The 15,629-nt window shown below is 29.0% G+C and overlaps 1 protein-coding gene and 1 long non-coding RNA gene across 2 annotated transcripts; one reads left to right on the forward strand and one right to left on the reverse strand.

The window, feature by feature from the left end:
- Positions 1–10,301: 10,301 nt before the first annotated feature.
- On the reverse strand, positions 10,302–12,100 carry LOC140179938 (uncharacterized). Its single transcript, XR_011874125.1, has 2 exons — positions 11,552–12,100; positions 10,302–11,436 (listed from the first exon to the last, which is right to left on the reverse strand). It is a non-coding gene; the product is annotated as an uncharacterized lncRNA (long non-coding RNA).
- LOC112758707 (protein LIGHT-DEPENDENT SHORT HYPOCOTYLS 4) lies at positions 10,651–12,156 on the forward strand. Its single transcript, XM_025807428.2, has 2 exons — positions 10,651–10,916; positions 11,211–12,156. The coding sequence occupies exons 1-2, from the start codon at positions 10,651–10,653 to the stop codon at positions 11,605–11,607; spliced, it is 663 nt and encodes a 220-aa protein (XP_025663213.1). The 3' UTR covers positions 11,608–12,156.
- The last annotated feature ends 3,473 nt before the right edge of the window (positions 12,157–15,629 follow it).

Consider the following 15,629-nt stretch of genomic DNA (forward strand, 5'->3'; position numbering starts at 1 on the left):
GCTGTTTTGCTTAATTGGGTTGAGTTGAGTTAGGCCTTGGGCCCAATATGGGCCCGGTCCACTCGGTTTGGCCCGTTTGATTTAATTTTGGGCCAAATTCTTTGAAATTAGTGTCAAAATTCTTATTTTAATTTGCTCTATCCTATTTTACTATAAAATTTACATTTCTAATTTATTTTATTAAAATTTAATTTATTGACAATTATTCACTAATTTTACGGAATTTACACACGTGAACATAGAAAGAAACATTCATGCACAGAGAAACCAAAAAGAATTTGAATAATGAACTTGCATTGAATGAAAAATTTTAAGAAAATACAAATTTACTTACTGTACTACTCTACAAATTTACAAATTTACACTGACTAATAATAAATCTTAGCACAGCCAATTATTACTTATTGTAACAATTTTTTACAAAAAAATAAAATAACAACTTCTACTAATTATGTTAATAAGCTAATAAATAAATAAATAAAATGATGGCAAGAATAATATTAAGTAACAATTATATTATTATTATTATTATTATTATTATTATTATTATGGGTTTGATAGAGATAGGATTCAGTAAGCATTGATTTCCGTAACCTAACACATACATATATACACACAAAAAATTAAAGAAACAGTGATATTGGCAAAGATACAATTTTGGTGTTCAGTTTCTTAAGATGCTGAAACATTTTTAACAACTAAGTACAGCTACTTCATGAAAAGGACCATATATCAATGACCCAGCTTCAAAAATTAATAACCATATGTCACTTTCCTCCCCAGCCTAGCTGAGAAAATTTTATTCACACGGGGTTGCCTCATCAACATTTATTTATTAATTACTTTGTATTAATTAATATGTATATATTAATTAACCTTTGTAGGATTTTGTGCATGGGGTGTGTGATGGCACCACTCTATCTAACATTATTATTTTGACTAGAGATTCTTATGGTGGGGTAGTAATTTTTTCAAAGTGCGAGTTAAAAAACCAAGCATATATGAAGTGTTTGATGGAATTGATTATTATTTTATGATGTGAAAGGCACTTCATGAATTGTCAAGTATGCTTGTTGCTTGAAAGTTACATTTAATTGGAAAATTTATAATTTGGAAATAAGATACCCCAAATTCTTATCAACTTGCTAGAATGGTCCATCCACTAAAGCTTAATTGGTGGATGTGTGTTCCAAGCTCATATTATCATCATGAAAACACAAGGTGTCTCCACTCATAATTTGGAAATAATGGTTTTCTTATTTGCTTTTCATTTTATATGGGTATAATTAAGGCTTTGCATTTGAAGGACAAGAATAATATAGCTTATATATATTAGGGAGAGGAACCAATAGCACTATTAAGATGATCATGATGAAGAATATTTTGAACTCGCATAAATAAATGTTATTAAAGGCGGGAGGAGAGTCTAAGATCATACATAGTACGAGATTTTGTCACGTGTAGTGTTAATTTGACAACCATATATAGTATTATTACGGAAATATTTTGTAATCAAAGAAAATTAATAAAAAAGTCAAAATTTATCTTATTTAACATTTATTAATTATCTAACTTGTTTTATTTAATATTTATTAATTGTTACGACAATTAATAAGTGTTAAATAAGACAAGTTCTGACTTCTTTTTTACCTTCCTAACATTATTGTATTTTTAATTAGTAATAATTATTAGATGTATTTTTCTTCATTTATGCTTTATATTTAAATCAATATTAATCAATTATTATTTTTAAAATTTTATTCACCAAAAATATTGGCACTCTAGCATATTAGTTTCTATCAGCTTAACCATTAAAATGTCTCTAAAATATTTTGGCACCAATAAAAATAATTCTACTTTTATTATTAATAAAAATATCTTTAAATAATTTAAAAATGTGCCAAAATTACTCATCTATTAAAAATAAATTTTTTTATTAACAAAAATGAATATATAACATAGTAAACATAACTAATTCATAACAGACTCTGAACAACTGTAAAAAAATTATTTATATTACCATTTTCATCCCTAAACTTGTATATAAATTTAACAAGTTATTTGTCTTGCTATTTGTATGGTTTGTTAATTGTCATTTATCTGCCTAAACCTCACATGTTTTAGACTTTATGATCGATACACCTTTGCACTGAGACACTAATAAAATGATATTGGCTTGAATAAAACATTCAAGTAAAAAAGAACAAACAGTCCATTTTTATTAAAAAAGAAAAAAAATCAATGGAAGAGATTGATGAAAGGGATACCTACATGAACTGTCTATTAGCACGTTAGGGTTCAATCTTACTATAATATAATAAACACAGTGCAGTAATGTTATATATATTGTGCCCAATTTTGATATCAGCAGGTTCTATATATGGTGGTAGATTATATATAGCTATGGTAAGAATAATGATACCAGTATCTATAATAGCGTTAGGAAATAGGGCGTTAAATAGTCAAATGTCGGTAATTTTATAATTGTTACTGTAAATGATAGAGTTGATGATCTGATAAGGATTTAGTTTAATATTAATAACTGAACTGTAAATGAATTTTTATTTGAAAAGAAAAAATAAAATACTACTATATACACTAAAAATTAGACATTTTATATTTGTTTATACTTATATATATTGATTTATGTATTTTTATAATTAAATAGTTAATCACCAGAATAATTTAATTTATTTTCAGTAATATAAAAAGATTATTTTATATGCCAAATATGTATTTTTATATAAAGAGATTGTGTTTGTAAATAATTTTTAGTAAAGAGGTAATGACCAAATTAGTACTCGAAAGATTCAAACGCTGACATTTTGGTACCTCACTATTGTTATTGACAAAATGGTTTTTAAAAGATTTTAAAATTTGACAAGTGTACCCACGAGTTCACCGGAGCACATTTTCGGCAAGCACAGTGCTGACATGGCCACTGCGTTTTGATAACATGGCAAATACCCTTTCCCACCCTAATTCTTCTCCTTCTCCTTCCCCCTCCCCAACGCACTCCCCCCCCCCCCCTTCCCCTTCCTAAATGCATTTTCCACCCTCCCCAACCCTAATCCTTCCCTCCCCCTCCCTAATCCTAATCCCCTATCTCCAACGCACTTCCCCCCTCCTCAATCCAAAATCTCCCTTTCTGAACCCTAATCCCCTTCCCTTACCCCTTTTAATAAATTCATCAATTTTCGCTAACCTTTCAAAATGATTTGCAGATTCCATTTAGCATTTCAGATTAAAACCATATATATTAAATAATTTTGTGATTTGGCATTTCACATTCCAAAATCAAACACTTTTTTCTCATGCAATTCTCAACGATGTTAACAATTCAATCAAGGAGAAAATCACACGATTTAGCAGAAAGAAGAAGAAGGAATGGTGAATGCAAGATGATTTTAACAATTTTTTTTAAAAAGAACAAAACTAGCAAATTCGCGAGAAGGAGAGAAGAGAATTTGAAGCAGGACGGCGAATGAAGCGGTTCCGAATGGCAAGGGAGGAGGCAGTGTAAAGAGTGACGGAAACCACGGGAGGGAGCTACTTGCGAGAGAGGAAGCAGTGCCAGAAGTGAGACCTCGTCTTCGATACACGGAAGAATGAGAAAGGGGACGGGGGCTAGCAGCAAGCACATACAAGTAGTGAAGGTGACAGCAGTGAAGACGAAGGGGAGAGAGAGTTGAGAGTGTGAGACACTGTGTTGAGAAGGGGATTAGAATTCAAAGAGGTAAAGGAAGGGGATTAGGGTTCAGAAAGAGGGATTTTGGATTGAGGAAGGGGGAAGTGCGTTGGAGATGGGGGATTAGGATTAGGGAGGGGGAGGGAAGGATTAGCGTTGGAGAGGGGGAGAATGCATTCAGGAAGGGGAAGAGGGAGTGCGTTGGAGAGGGGGAAGGAGAAGGAGAAGAATTAGGGTGGGGAAGGGTATTTGCCATGTCATCAAAACGCAGTGGCCATGTCAGCACTGTGCTTGCCGGAAATGTGCTCCGGTGAACTCGTGGGTACGGTTGTCAAATTTTAAAATCTTTTAAAGACTATTTTGTCAATAACAATAGTGAGGTACCAAAATGTTATCGTTTGAATCTTTCGGGTACTGATTTAGTCATTACCTCTTTTAGTAAATATGATTGATGATTGATTTTGTGTTTGTTTGGGTGTCATTAAATTGATAAAAAAAATATTTTTTTAATAAAAAAAGATATTTTTTATTTTTTATCGTATTTAGTAAATTTCTAGTAATAAAAGTACAATTATTAAAAAAATAAAAATATTTTTTTTTGAGAAACTACAATTTACATATTTTTTAAAATTTTTTTTAAAACAATTTTTCAATAATAAATAAATAAAAGAATATTTTTATATTGTTACTCAAACATAATTGATAAATAAAAATTTTTTTTATACGAAATATTCAAACATAACCTTATTTTTATTTTTTTATAAATTTTTTTAAAAAAAATAACTTAAAAAAAAATTTTAGAATTCTTCAAATATGAGATTTACGATGATTATTAACGGTATCATAAAGTTTAAGTTGAAATCAAAGTTCATCCCAATAATTTTTTTTGTAGATTTAAGAAATTCTTGTTAGATTTATTGAATTCTTACAAAGAGTATCCATCATGAAATTCAGAAAATCCAAGCTAAGTCATATCTAATGATTAATAGTTTAATACCAAAATCTCCGTTTGCAAAAAGTATATTATAGGATTGAATTTAGAATTCAATAGCCTAAGATCAATGTCGGCGTGTTAAAGTGCGAGACAAATCTCATGGCCAAATTAAATAATTCCCTGTAAATCACATTCAAACTGTATAGAGAATCATGCATAGTAACATAGTCACTAAATTCACGGCCATTTTTTTAAATATTATATGGAAGTGTTTAGAAAACATGTTACTTATCTTTAAATAATTTAGAAGGAATAATATAGTAATTATTTTCTTCGATTTTTTAATAAAAAAATCGTTTATTTATAAAAATATGTAATTTGTAGTATTTTTAAACGAAATAACATTATATACTGTAAATAAGATAAAGACGTTATACACTACGTGTGTAAATATTGTATGATCATATTATTGTATTGTATCTTATTTTTTTTTTTACAATATAAACGAAATATACACAATATTATGTTATTTACACTATAAATGAAATAGGTAATTATATATTTTTGTAAATAACTTTTTTTTTTATTTATTTAAAAAAATCAAAATAGTTTTGATACGATTAGCTAATTTTTTTATAAGTATAGTTAAACTAAATAAAATAATTGAACCATCAGAGAGGTGATATGAAAGACAACGACTTTTCAACAATTAGGGGGAAGAAAAGTCTAGGACTAATTAGCGAGTTATTACAATGAAAAAGAGGATTAAATAAATTTTAAACTCTTAAAAGTATTGATGAGAGCATTCAATTTTGATCAATATACATATCATTGTATGCGTATATTCTTATGTGTGATGCAAAATTTTTGGTCTTGATGAGATTTCTTGGTTGATTTTCCTTCTCTCAGGGACTAAAAATACAAAAATATGATGAACTTTATCCAATGAAATTTGTCCATCTTCAAACATTATTAATGAATACCGATACTAATTTAAATAAATTAGTTTGTTGATTACATACTATATAGACACAAAATCAACTTCATGAAAGTATACCAAAGAAAAAAAAAAAAACTAATAGAAAAAAGCTTAACTTGTTAACATAAATATGCCATGGTTTTACTCTGAAATGGCAATTAGTTTTAGGTGAGCATGTGTCGGTTTGGTTCGGATTCAAGGTAAAATTAGAACTGAATTGATTAAAATGTAATTGGTTCAGTTTGATTTAGATTTATATTTTTTTGTGCATGTATTCGAACTAAATCAAATCGATTAATAACGGATTGGTTCGGTTTAGGTAATTGGGTACTCGATGACTTTGAAATTCATAAAAAAAACTAATTTTTTATCTTAAAAATTCAACAAGTACAATAAACATGTAACATCAATATAAATAAACTCATTAAAATCCAAACGTATTAATAGTGAATAATCTCATTAAAAGCCACTAAAAGTCATATATATTTTTTTATTTTTTATTTAATTAATATATAATCGGATTTACGGGTTGGTTCGAGTTCTGCACCTCCAGAATCATACCCGAACCAATCATTAACAAAGGCCATTGGTTTGGTTCGGGTTGGACCCGATTATCCGTTGGTTCGGTTCGGATTCGGACGAGTAATTGGGTACCCGCTATTCGTGCTCACCCCTAATTAGTTTCCTTGATAAGTGATACTTAAAAAAATAAACAAAATGACATGAATTAAAGTTGAATAAAAAAGATATATTAAAATTAAAATAAAAATAAAAAAATAGGTTGAAATTGAATACAAAGAGAATCATTTACTTTTTATCTAATTTTTTGATGCAACAAGAAAGAAACTTCTCAACCAACTTATCTACATGTAGAATCATAGTTTTGAAATTGAATCGAAAAGACTTTTGAACCTTCTACTCAATTCCCTGTGCAATAAGAAAGTGACTCACTCAACCTCACTTGTTCACAGTATGATTTCATCAAGAAACCAAAAAGTACTTTAATTTAGCACCTTTAATCACTCAATACTACGACTACAATAGCTAAGAATGTATTTATAACCTCTTATTAGATTAAAACAAAGAAAATCCTAAAACCCACAAACATAAAGTCCAATCTAATAATTAAATAAAAAAAATTAAAATACATCAAAATAAACTAATAACTTTTAATAATATTTGATCTCTTCGAATCACAAATATTTGAAGGATGTATCAATAAAACTTATTAGATATATAATTATTTATATATTTTTATTTATCAATTAAATTTGTAAAATAAATAATTTTATAATATAATATTAGGTTTTTTATAATTAATAAATTTTGAATTTAATTTTTATTGACTAAAAAAAATTAGCATAATAAATAAAAAACAAAAAATTTATACAAAATTAATACAACCCCAAAAAAAAATGTTAGATAATATAATTATTTATGTATTTTTTATCAATTTAAAATTTTATAATAAGTAATTTCATCATAATATTAAACAATCTATCCCAACAAAAAGTCCACCTTCAATTAGTGAACTTAAATGAAACTTGTGAGACTACTACTTATATTACCATGACTTTAAATTAGCCAACCTCTCAGTTGTCCTTGAGGTAAAAGACTTTTGAAGCCAGCTGGTTTATTTTTGGATTCTTTTTATGAATTTTATTTTTTATTATATTTAGAATTTTTTTAAAAATAACTCAAATATTCGGTTTAGTTTTCACATTTTCTTATAGTTAATTGAAAGTAACCTCTAGTAGAAAAAATAAAAACTACTGATTTTTCTTTTACAGCTTCGATTTAAAGAAACTAAGAAGACATATGCTTTAGATCCAAATTTTTTTAAAATAAACTTTATGAAGCTATTTAAAATTTATATATCATAAAATAGTATTTGTCCACGAACAGCCAAACACATCTTATACTGCGTTATTCACTTCAAAGTTTATTAGAAGTTTCACCATGTTGCATGTTGCTTGAGTATGTGTAATCCAAGATACTTTTTATGAGTGTGTAGTAACTTTCACTTATTTGATTGGTTTTCGAAACTGAAATAAATGAACTCAATTAAGAAATTTATTAAGATTTATTATATAATAATTATAGGTTACTTATAGAAAAAGTATATGGAATCAAGGGTGATAACTAATTTATAATTATATTTAATTAATTTTATTTGTTTTAATTTATAATATTTGATATTAATTGTTTCTCATCCCAAATTAAAATTTTGAATGATATGTTGGAGAAATAGGAGGCGGGGATTACGGAACTTCCAACAATCTAAATTCTTAGTATATAAAAAAATTTATAAAATATATAAGAAAATATCCATTTAGTATAAAAAATAAACATTCTAATACTTAATAGAATAAACATTTTAATGCCTAACATAAATATCATTCATGTAAAAATTTTAGATTCACCCAAAATATTTAGTTGATTTTTAATTGATATCCTTTTAGTTCCTTAGAATTGTTGGTTACTTATATATATGTTCAATGTCTATATGTCCAATCTCACAAACTTTATGCTTTTGACCGTCCTACTTTGCGATATATGATATTTCAGATTGTTTAAGGAATAAATTACTAATTTAGTCTTCAAAATTTAGATTAAGTATTAATTTATTTTTAATATTTAAAATATTTTATTTTTTAGTTAAATTTTTTTAAAAAATATTTTTTTATCTGTTATTATCTATTTTCAAGTAACGATAAAAATTGTAATTATAATAGTTATGATTGGATAAATTTGATGGTAAAAATAGCAAGAAAAATAATAATAGAAAAATATCATATTAAAAAAAATACTTTTAACCAAAAAATAAAAATAGAACGGAATAAAATTTTTGGAATACAAATAAAACATTTCAAATGTTAAAGATGAAATTAGAATTTACGTCAAATATTAAGAAATGAAATACTATTTATTCTCTAAAAAAATAATAATCTTTTTAAGTACTTGATAATTCTAATTCCTTCAGTTAATAATTTTCATAATTTAATCATTTTCACTTTATTCTAAATGTGATTATACATAATATTTTTTAGTTTATTTTATGCTTTTTTTTTTGCATAACAATAATCAAATTTTATATTTGTCATAAAAATTTTGATATCATATTTTAAAATTATTTTTTTTCAAAACTTTAAATTATTAAGTCAAAATTATCCATAAAATATGTAAAATAATTATATGTTTTTATATATATTCCACTCATGTCATTGAAATCTAATTCCACATAACGTGAATACTTCTTGTTCACTTTCACTATACTTTTCTAATTCATTCAAATATTATTTTTTTTTTCACACAAAAAATAGTATCTACTTAATAAATATTTTCAAACAAAAAGTTCATATATGATATTTAACAAACTTTGCAATTTAGGTTAATAATAACAAAATTATTATGAACATAACAAAATTTAGTAAACTTTACATTATGTTCCTTAGCTTTATGTACAGATAACATCATATTGAAGGTGTAATAAGCTTTGTTAGAAGATTTTGTTTTCTTTTTTATATATATTAATGAAGGGTGTGGAGGAGACAAAACTGGTGTCAGAAATTAAAGTTTTTATCTTTTTAAAGAGAAAGGGCAAAAAAGTTAAATAGGGTAAATGAGATAGATAGGGGCATTCTAGTCAGTGCAGGAAAGGAACTGTCATTCAAGACTACAGCGTCAAGAAACAGAATCATGTTTATGTTTTATATTCCCTCATTTTTACCCCTTCAAACACTTTCTTTTTTTCCTGTCTCCATCCAAACCTACTGTCCACCCTTTTCTTTCTCTATTTTTCTTTCCCTCCAAAGCCCTAAATTTTCTTCTCTTTCTTTACCTATTCATCAAAACAACAACTACAAAAAGGAAGAATATATTTTTTATAAGGAACATTAACATGTGATGATGAAAGTTTGAGTTTGCTCCACCCTTTTAAGGAAAAAAACCCAATCCCTTAAGATTTCTTCTCAGAAATCAAAGCTCTTATACTAAATCTAAAAAAAAAAAAAAGAAGAAAAAAAAGCTACTATATATCAATTCTTTTTTTCTTTCCCTCCTAGTATTGCTCAATAACTTACAAACTGCAAACACCAAAAAGAGGAACAGTAGTCCCTTCACACTCCCATCAATCTCATCACATTCTCAAACATCAATTATATTATCTCTTCTGCTTCATCATTTCCAGGTACATAATACACCACATGCATCATCACTTCTCTCTTCTATTTCTTCTGTTTTTTTCAATAAAAAAAATATGATAAAAATAATAATAATATTATAAGTATATATGTACTATGTAATATCAATCCCTATAATCAGAGATTTTGTTTCATTCTCCTCTCACTTTTTTTTTTTATTTGTGTCCTTTGAAGGTTTGTTGTTTTCATTAACAGTAACTTCTGAAAGGAAAAAAAGATTAAAATAATAATAAAGAAATAAAAAAAAAATTGTATGAGAGAAATGAAATTAAAGGACTAGTGTGTCCTGTGGGGCTAAAATTTTTAGATATGGATAATTTTAATGTGAAATACGACAATATTTGTTCATTTTGGTATTTTACAATGCTATGATGGTAGTACAAAACGTCACTAACATTTTGTAAAACAAATATTTTTTTAAATATAAAAAAACAAAACGTCACCAACGTTTTGTAAAAAAATATTTTTTAATTATAAAATGAGAAAACGTCATTGACGTTTTGTAAAAAAAATATTATTTTAATTATATAAAGTGAAAACGTCACTGACGTTTTGTAAACACCCACAATAACGTTTAACACCTAATTTAGATCACTTTTAAAGACTTCACCACTCATAATCCAATATACAAAAATAAAAGTTCTGTCCTGTGGTGTCCAAATTATAAGTATATGGTAACTCTTTTGTATTCCTCTCACACACTCTCTTCATCACCATGGCTGGTCACTGTCTTAACTAGGGAACCCTAACAAAGAAGCAGCAACACCAACAAATTCAACAAAAGAAGAAATTGAAACTCTTGGATCTGCAAACCAAAGCCTGAGATCGAGACAGGTTCTAATCTTCCATGGATTCAATTCAAGAATTTATGGACACATGTCACTCTGCTGGAAACACCTTCACCACCATTACCAACAACAACAACAACACCACCACCGTGGCTGGAACAAGTGGTAGCTCATCGTCATCGCCGGCGGCTTCAACGACGAGCAGCAGCCGCTACGAGAACCAGAAGCGCCGTGACTGGAACACTTTCGGACAGTACCTGAAGAATCACCGTCCTCCTTTGTCCCTCTCTAGGTGCAGCGGTGCACATGTTCTTGAATTTCTCCGGTATGCAACACAAAACTCATAATAATTAACTCACCATGCATCTCTCTCTTATGTTTTCCTTCTAAGCTATGATTTGAACATTTCATATATGTAATACACTAGAGAGTATGTTAATCAAATAAACTCGAGAGTTTATGATAATTTGTAGACCTAAACTTACAAACTCGCTATCACTTCTTTCAAAAACTGAAATTGACAGAAAGAAACAGAAGAAGCAGATAAATGATTATATCTGTATGTATATTGTTTAAGATATTTTAATTTACTTGTTCTCTTTCATGTTTTTGTGGGAAGGTACCTGGACCAATTTGGGAAGACGAAGGTGCACACGCCGATCTGTCCATTCTACGGCCACCCGAACCCGCCGGCGCCGTGTCCGTGCCCTCTGAGGCAAGCCTGGGGTAGCCTGGACGCCCTCATCGGCCGGCTCCGTGCGGCTTTCGAAGAGAACGGAGGGAAGCCTGAGGCGAATCCCTTCGGAGCACGCGCCGTGAGGCTCTACCTCCGCGAGGTTCGTGATCTGCAGTCCAAAGCAAGAGGTATCAGCTATGAGAAGAAGAAACGCAAGCGTCCACCGCCACAACAACAACCACAACAACAACCCAATATCGGCGTCGGAGTCGGAGTAGTACTACCTCTTCATCATCACATGCCACCACCTCCAGGTGCAAGAACAACTCATCATCAATAAACCAAATAAATAAATAAAATTCTCAATTCTACTCTCTCTCTCTCTCTTTCTCGCTCTTTCTCTTTCTCCCATCGGTCTCTATATATATAGGGGAAACTGAATGAACCTTGATGCTTAAAGCTGAATCTGAAATTTGTGAAGACAATGGTTTAATTTAATGTGGTGAATGATATAATATATATTTAGGGTTTGTATTATTATTTTGCCTTTTGTAATTTTGGTGGAAGGTGCTGCAATGTGGTATGGTCCATTGTTATGTTAAGAGTTAAGAGTACAAGTGTGTTTTGTTTCAGAAGCAAAAGTGTAAAGAGGATCTGGGATCTTCATTTTGATATAAAATATATATGATGATGAATGATGCATCGTCGTCTTTTAAAGCAGCAACAGTGCGGTACTGCTACTGGTAGTAGTAAGACACACTTACTGATGCTACTATATAGTAAGTAGTGGAGACTACTGAAAAAGGTGCTTCCCCTTCTCATCACTCAAACTCAATGTACATCCACATACACCATCATATCTATTTATATATTTAATTTCCTTCTCTTACTTCCTACTCTTTTTTTTTTTTACTTTTCATTTAATTTGTGACCAAAACCCATATCCCATGCCATTATTATTATTATTATTATTATTATTATTATTATTATTATTATTATTATTATTATTATTATGTGATCATCATGATCTACATATGTATGTCAAACATTATAGACTTGCAGATTCTATGAATAGGGGCCTTTAATTTGATGATCATATATATACTTATCACTTTTGGGATATGATATCCATTTTATTTTATATACATTCTTGAAGTTATTTTATTATATATACATTCTTGAAGTTTTTTGCTTTTGGTGTCTTCATTCTTAATTGAACGGTTTAATAATTTTGGAGATATATATTACTTTGTATAAGAAAAACACAGAAAATTCATTTTTAGGTAGTCAATATTAACTAGTTTTTTATTTTTTTAAGAATTTAGGATTTAGGTTTATAATTTAAAATTTAGGGTTAAGAGTTTATGATTTGAAATTTAAAATTTAAAATAAATATAATAATTAAAAAAATGATTTATATTGACTGAAAAAATTAGCTCCTTAGTATTATTTTTGTATAATTATCATGTAGAACTGTTAAAATAAATTGATTATATATATAATATGATTTTTGTTGATTTTACTAGATGTTATATATGTGTAGTTTCTAATTCTTCCATTATTTATATAATCTTATAGAATTTTGGAGCTACATGTAGCAAGTCACTTCCATATATATATATATGATGAGATCTAAGTATATATATGATGTTATTTAGGATCATCCTTGTCTTCCGCATATATTTTTAATTTCGTATGCACAAACGAATATAGAGCCCTCTTTTTTTCTATTCACTTCCACTTTTACTGCTTAATGTCCCCTCCAATTGTATTTTTGTGTGGACAATATAGAATTATAGCGCATCCTAAAGCTCAATCATAATGAGTTCTGTTTCAGGTTTCTCTCTCCCATCACCACTAACTGTTGGCAGTTAAATGGGTTCAATTTTAATTTTTTATATATATATATCACACACACTCTTGATTTATATGTATACTCAGTGGTGCTGTCATTTCAATTGAAGGGAAATGCCAAAACAAAGGCAAAACTAGAAATTAATGGCAGACAATGTAATTAATTTCTAATGACCAAATGCCACAAAAGCTTCTATTATCAAGCTTAATTATTTTTACTGTACATGACCCTATATAGTGGCGGAGGCTTCAAAACAACCATTAATCTTCTTGTAGAGTACCATATGATGTCATTAATTCACTTGCATGTTTTCAAATAATTTCGATAGATCAGAGACCTGTTTAAACTGCTAATAATCACTTCTTGCATTGTGGAAAATAAATTTCTTGAATGAAATGTTGAATTACAGATATAATATAATATTCATGCTTGAGATTTTTGGCTTAGTAATGTTTGAAAACTGGTAAAAATGTTTCCTAACAAATTAGTTGCGGATAAAAATTTAGAAATAACAAAAATATCCTATATAAGATTTTAAAATATGATAAGGGTAGTTCAACATGAAGTAAATAAAGAGACAATTTGATTTCACATCAAGACATTTTTTGTCATATTTTTTATTTTTTTGAATGTATTTTTGTTGTTAATTTTTTGGGTATTTTTGTCTGTGTGACTAAATTTGAAAAATAATTTTGGTAATTTACTCGTTTGAAAATTATTGCATGCTGGATAGAAATATAAAAACAAAATTTAATTTTGATACATTATCAGTATACATATATTTAATTACGTAGTATTATATCATTAAAAATAACTATTTTTTTACTGATCGATAAATAATTATCCAAAAAAATAGATGTGTGAACAATTATGTAAAAATTTTAATTAAATCTTAAATTCATAAAAATATTAGAAGAATATAAATTAATCTATTTCAAAAAAAGACATATATATATAAAAATTCTAAAACTTCAAAACACAAAGTTCAATATACCATTTGGAAAGATAATAATACAAGTAGGTTGCAGAAGGAAGATATATCAAATGGATGGACATTGGGATGGCGGCAATGGGTCTCCATGGGGGAGGCCCCGCCGCCCCCGGCCTTTAGAAATTCTTCCCGTTCCCGCCTCATTCCTGTGATGGGTAATGGGGATCCCGTCCCCGCCGGATATTAGAATATCCGCAGGGTTCGGAAGAATTGAGGAAATAAATAAGAAAAAAATTTAAAAAGAAAAAAAATCAAGTAAATAACAACAATTTCACAAAAATTTCAGTATTATGATCTAATTTTACAGTAATAGAATCTAACTGTAATCTAAATTTATCAATCAACAAAATTCAAAACCTAAACATAAATCCAATTTCACATTAATAGAATCAAAAACCTAAATATAAACCCAGTTCACATAAACAGAATTTAAACCCTAACTCCAGTATTTCAATTTCATAGCAATTTCATCAATTAAAAATCAAAACATATGTGAAAACCAATTTAATCAATTAACAGAAACATCCAACTTATTGCAAGGTGGCCGGCCACGGAGACGGAGCACAGTCGTCATCGACGTTGTGGAGCAGAGGCGTGGCTAGAAGAAGCTTGTCATCAACGTTGCAGATCTGAGACTTCGTTGCGAAGCAGAGGTGGAGGCAGCGGTGAAGCTAGCAACAAGTAGTGAGCAAAGCAGTGAGAGGAAGAGTGAGCGGCGGCAGCGACGAAAGAAGGTGAACGGCGACAGCGACAGAGAAAGGTGAGGGACAGAGAGTGAGAACGCAGAGATTGAGTGAGAGTATGAAATGACTGTGAGAGAGAGGCTCATATGAGAGAGTGAAGTGAGTGAGAGAGAGACGCAAGAATTATGGTTTGAGGGGGTAGAATTTCAACAAAATTATATATATGAAGTTATTTTTAGAATTTTACAATCACAGATAATAAACGAATATCTACGAAACAGAAATTTTTTTCTCTATTTCCGTTCTGTTTATTATACGGGTACTTGTGCCCGCCTCATAAAAAAAATGTCCTTCAAACCTGCTATTTAACGGGTCAATTTTTACAGATATCTATTTCACTGAAAATTTTTTGTCATCCCTAGATGGAGAGATAGTCATTTAAATGGTGAGTAAGAAATTCAATATGATGATGTTAATTTTAACATAATCTATTATTAGCTATTGGCGGACAAACATGTCCCTAAACAAACACGGTTTGGGTCATCCCATTCGGATTGTGTTTATTTTGTCTCAAAAAGGAGAATTGTTTTTTCCCCAATGAGTTCCCTTCCCTCTACACTCATGAAGAGGCACCTATTATTGTTGTACCTCCATAATCCAATAAGACATTGGATTCATGCACAGTGGACGAATGAGATTAGCAAATTAAAGCTCCTTATTTGAAGTGAGTATTTTAGTGGGGTACGTGCATATATATTAATATGTATCAGACTCCCACTTCTAGGCATAGAGGGTCTATTCTTTCCTCTAATCATTGTAGGTATCTATTTATA

This window comes from Arachis hypogaea, chromosome 16 (assembly GCF_003086295.3).
Source record: "Arachis hypogaea cultivar Tifrunner chromosome 16, arahy.Tifrunner.gnm2.J5K5, whole genome shotgun sequence".
In the NCBI taxonomy this organism is placed as follows: Eukaryota; Viridiplantae; Streptophyta; class Magnoliopsida; order Fabales; family Fabaceae; genus Arachis; species Arachis hypogaea.

Coding starts and splice junctions, on each gene's coding strand:
- LOC112758707 (XM_025807428.2), top strand. CDS start 10,651: ATGGATTCAATTCAAGAATTTATGGACACATGTCACTCTGCTGGAAAC. Junction 10,917..11,210: donor CATGTTCTTGAATTTCTCCG/GTATGCAACACA, acceptor TTTTGTGGGAAG/GTACCTGGACCAATTTGGGA.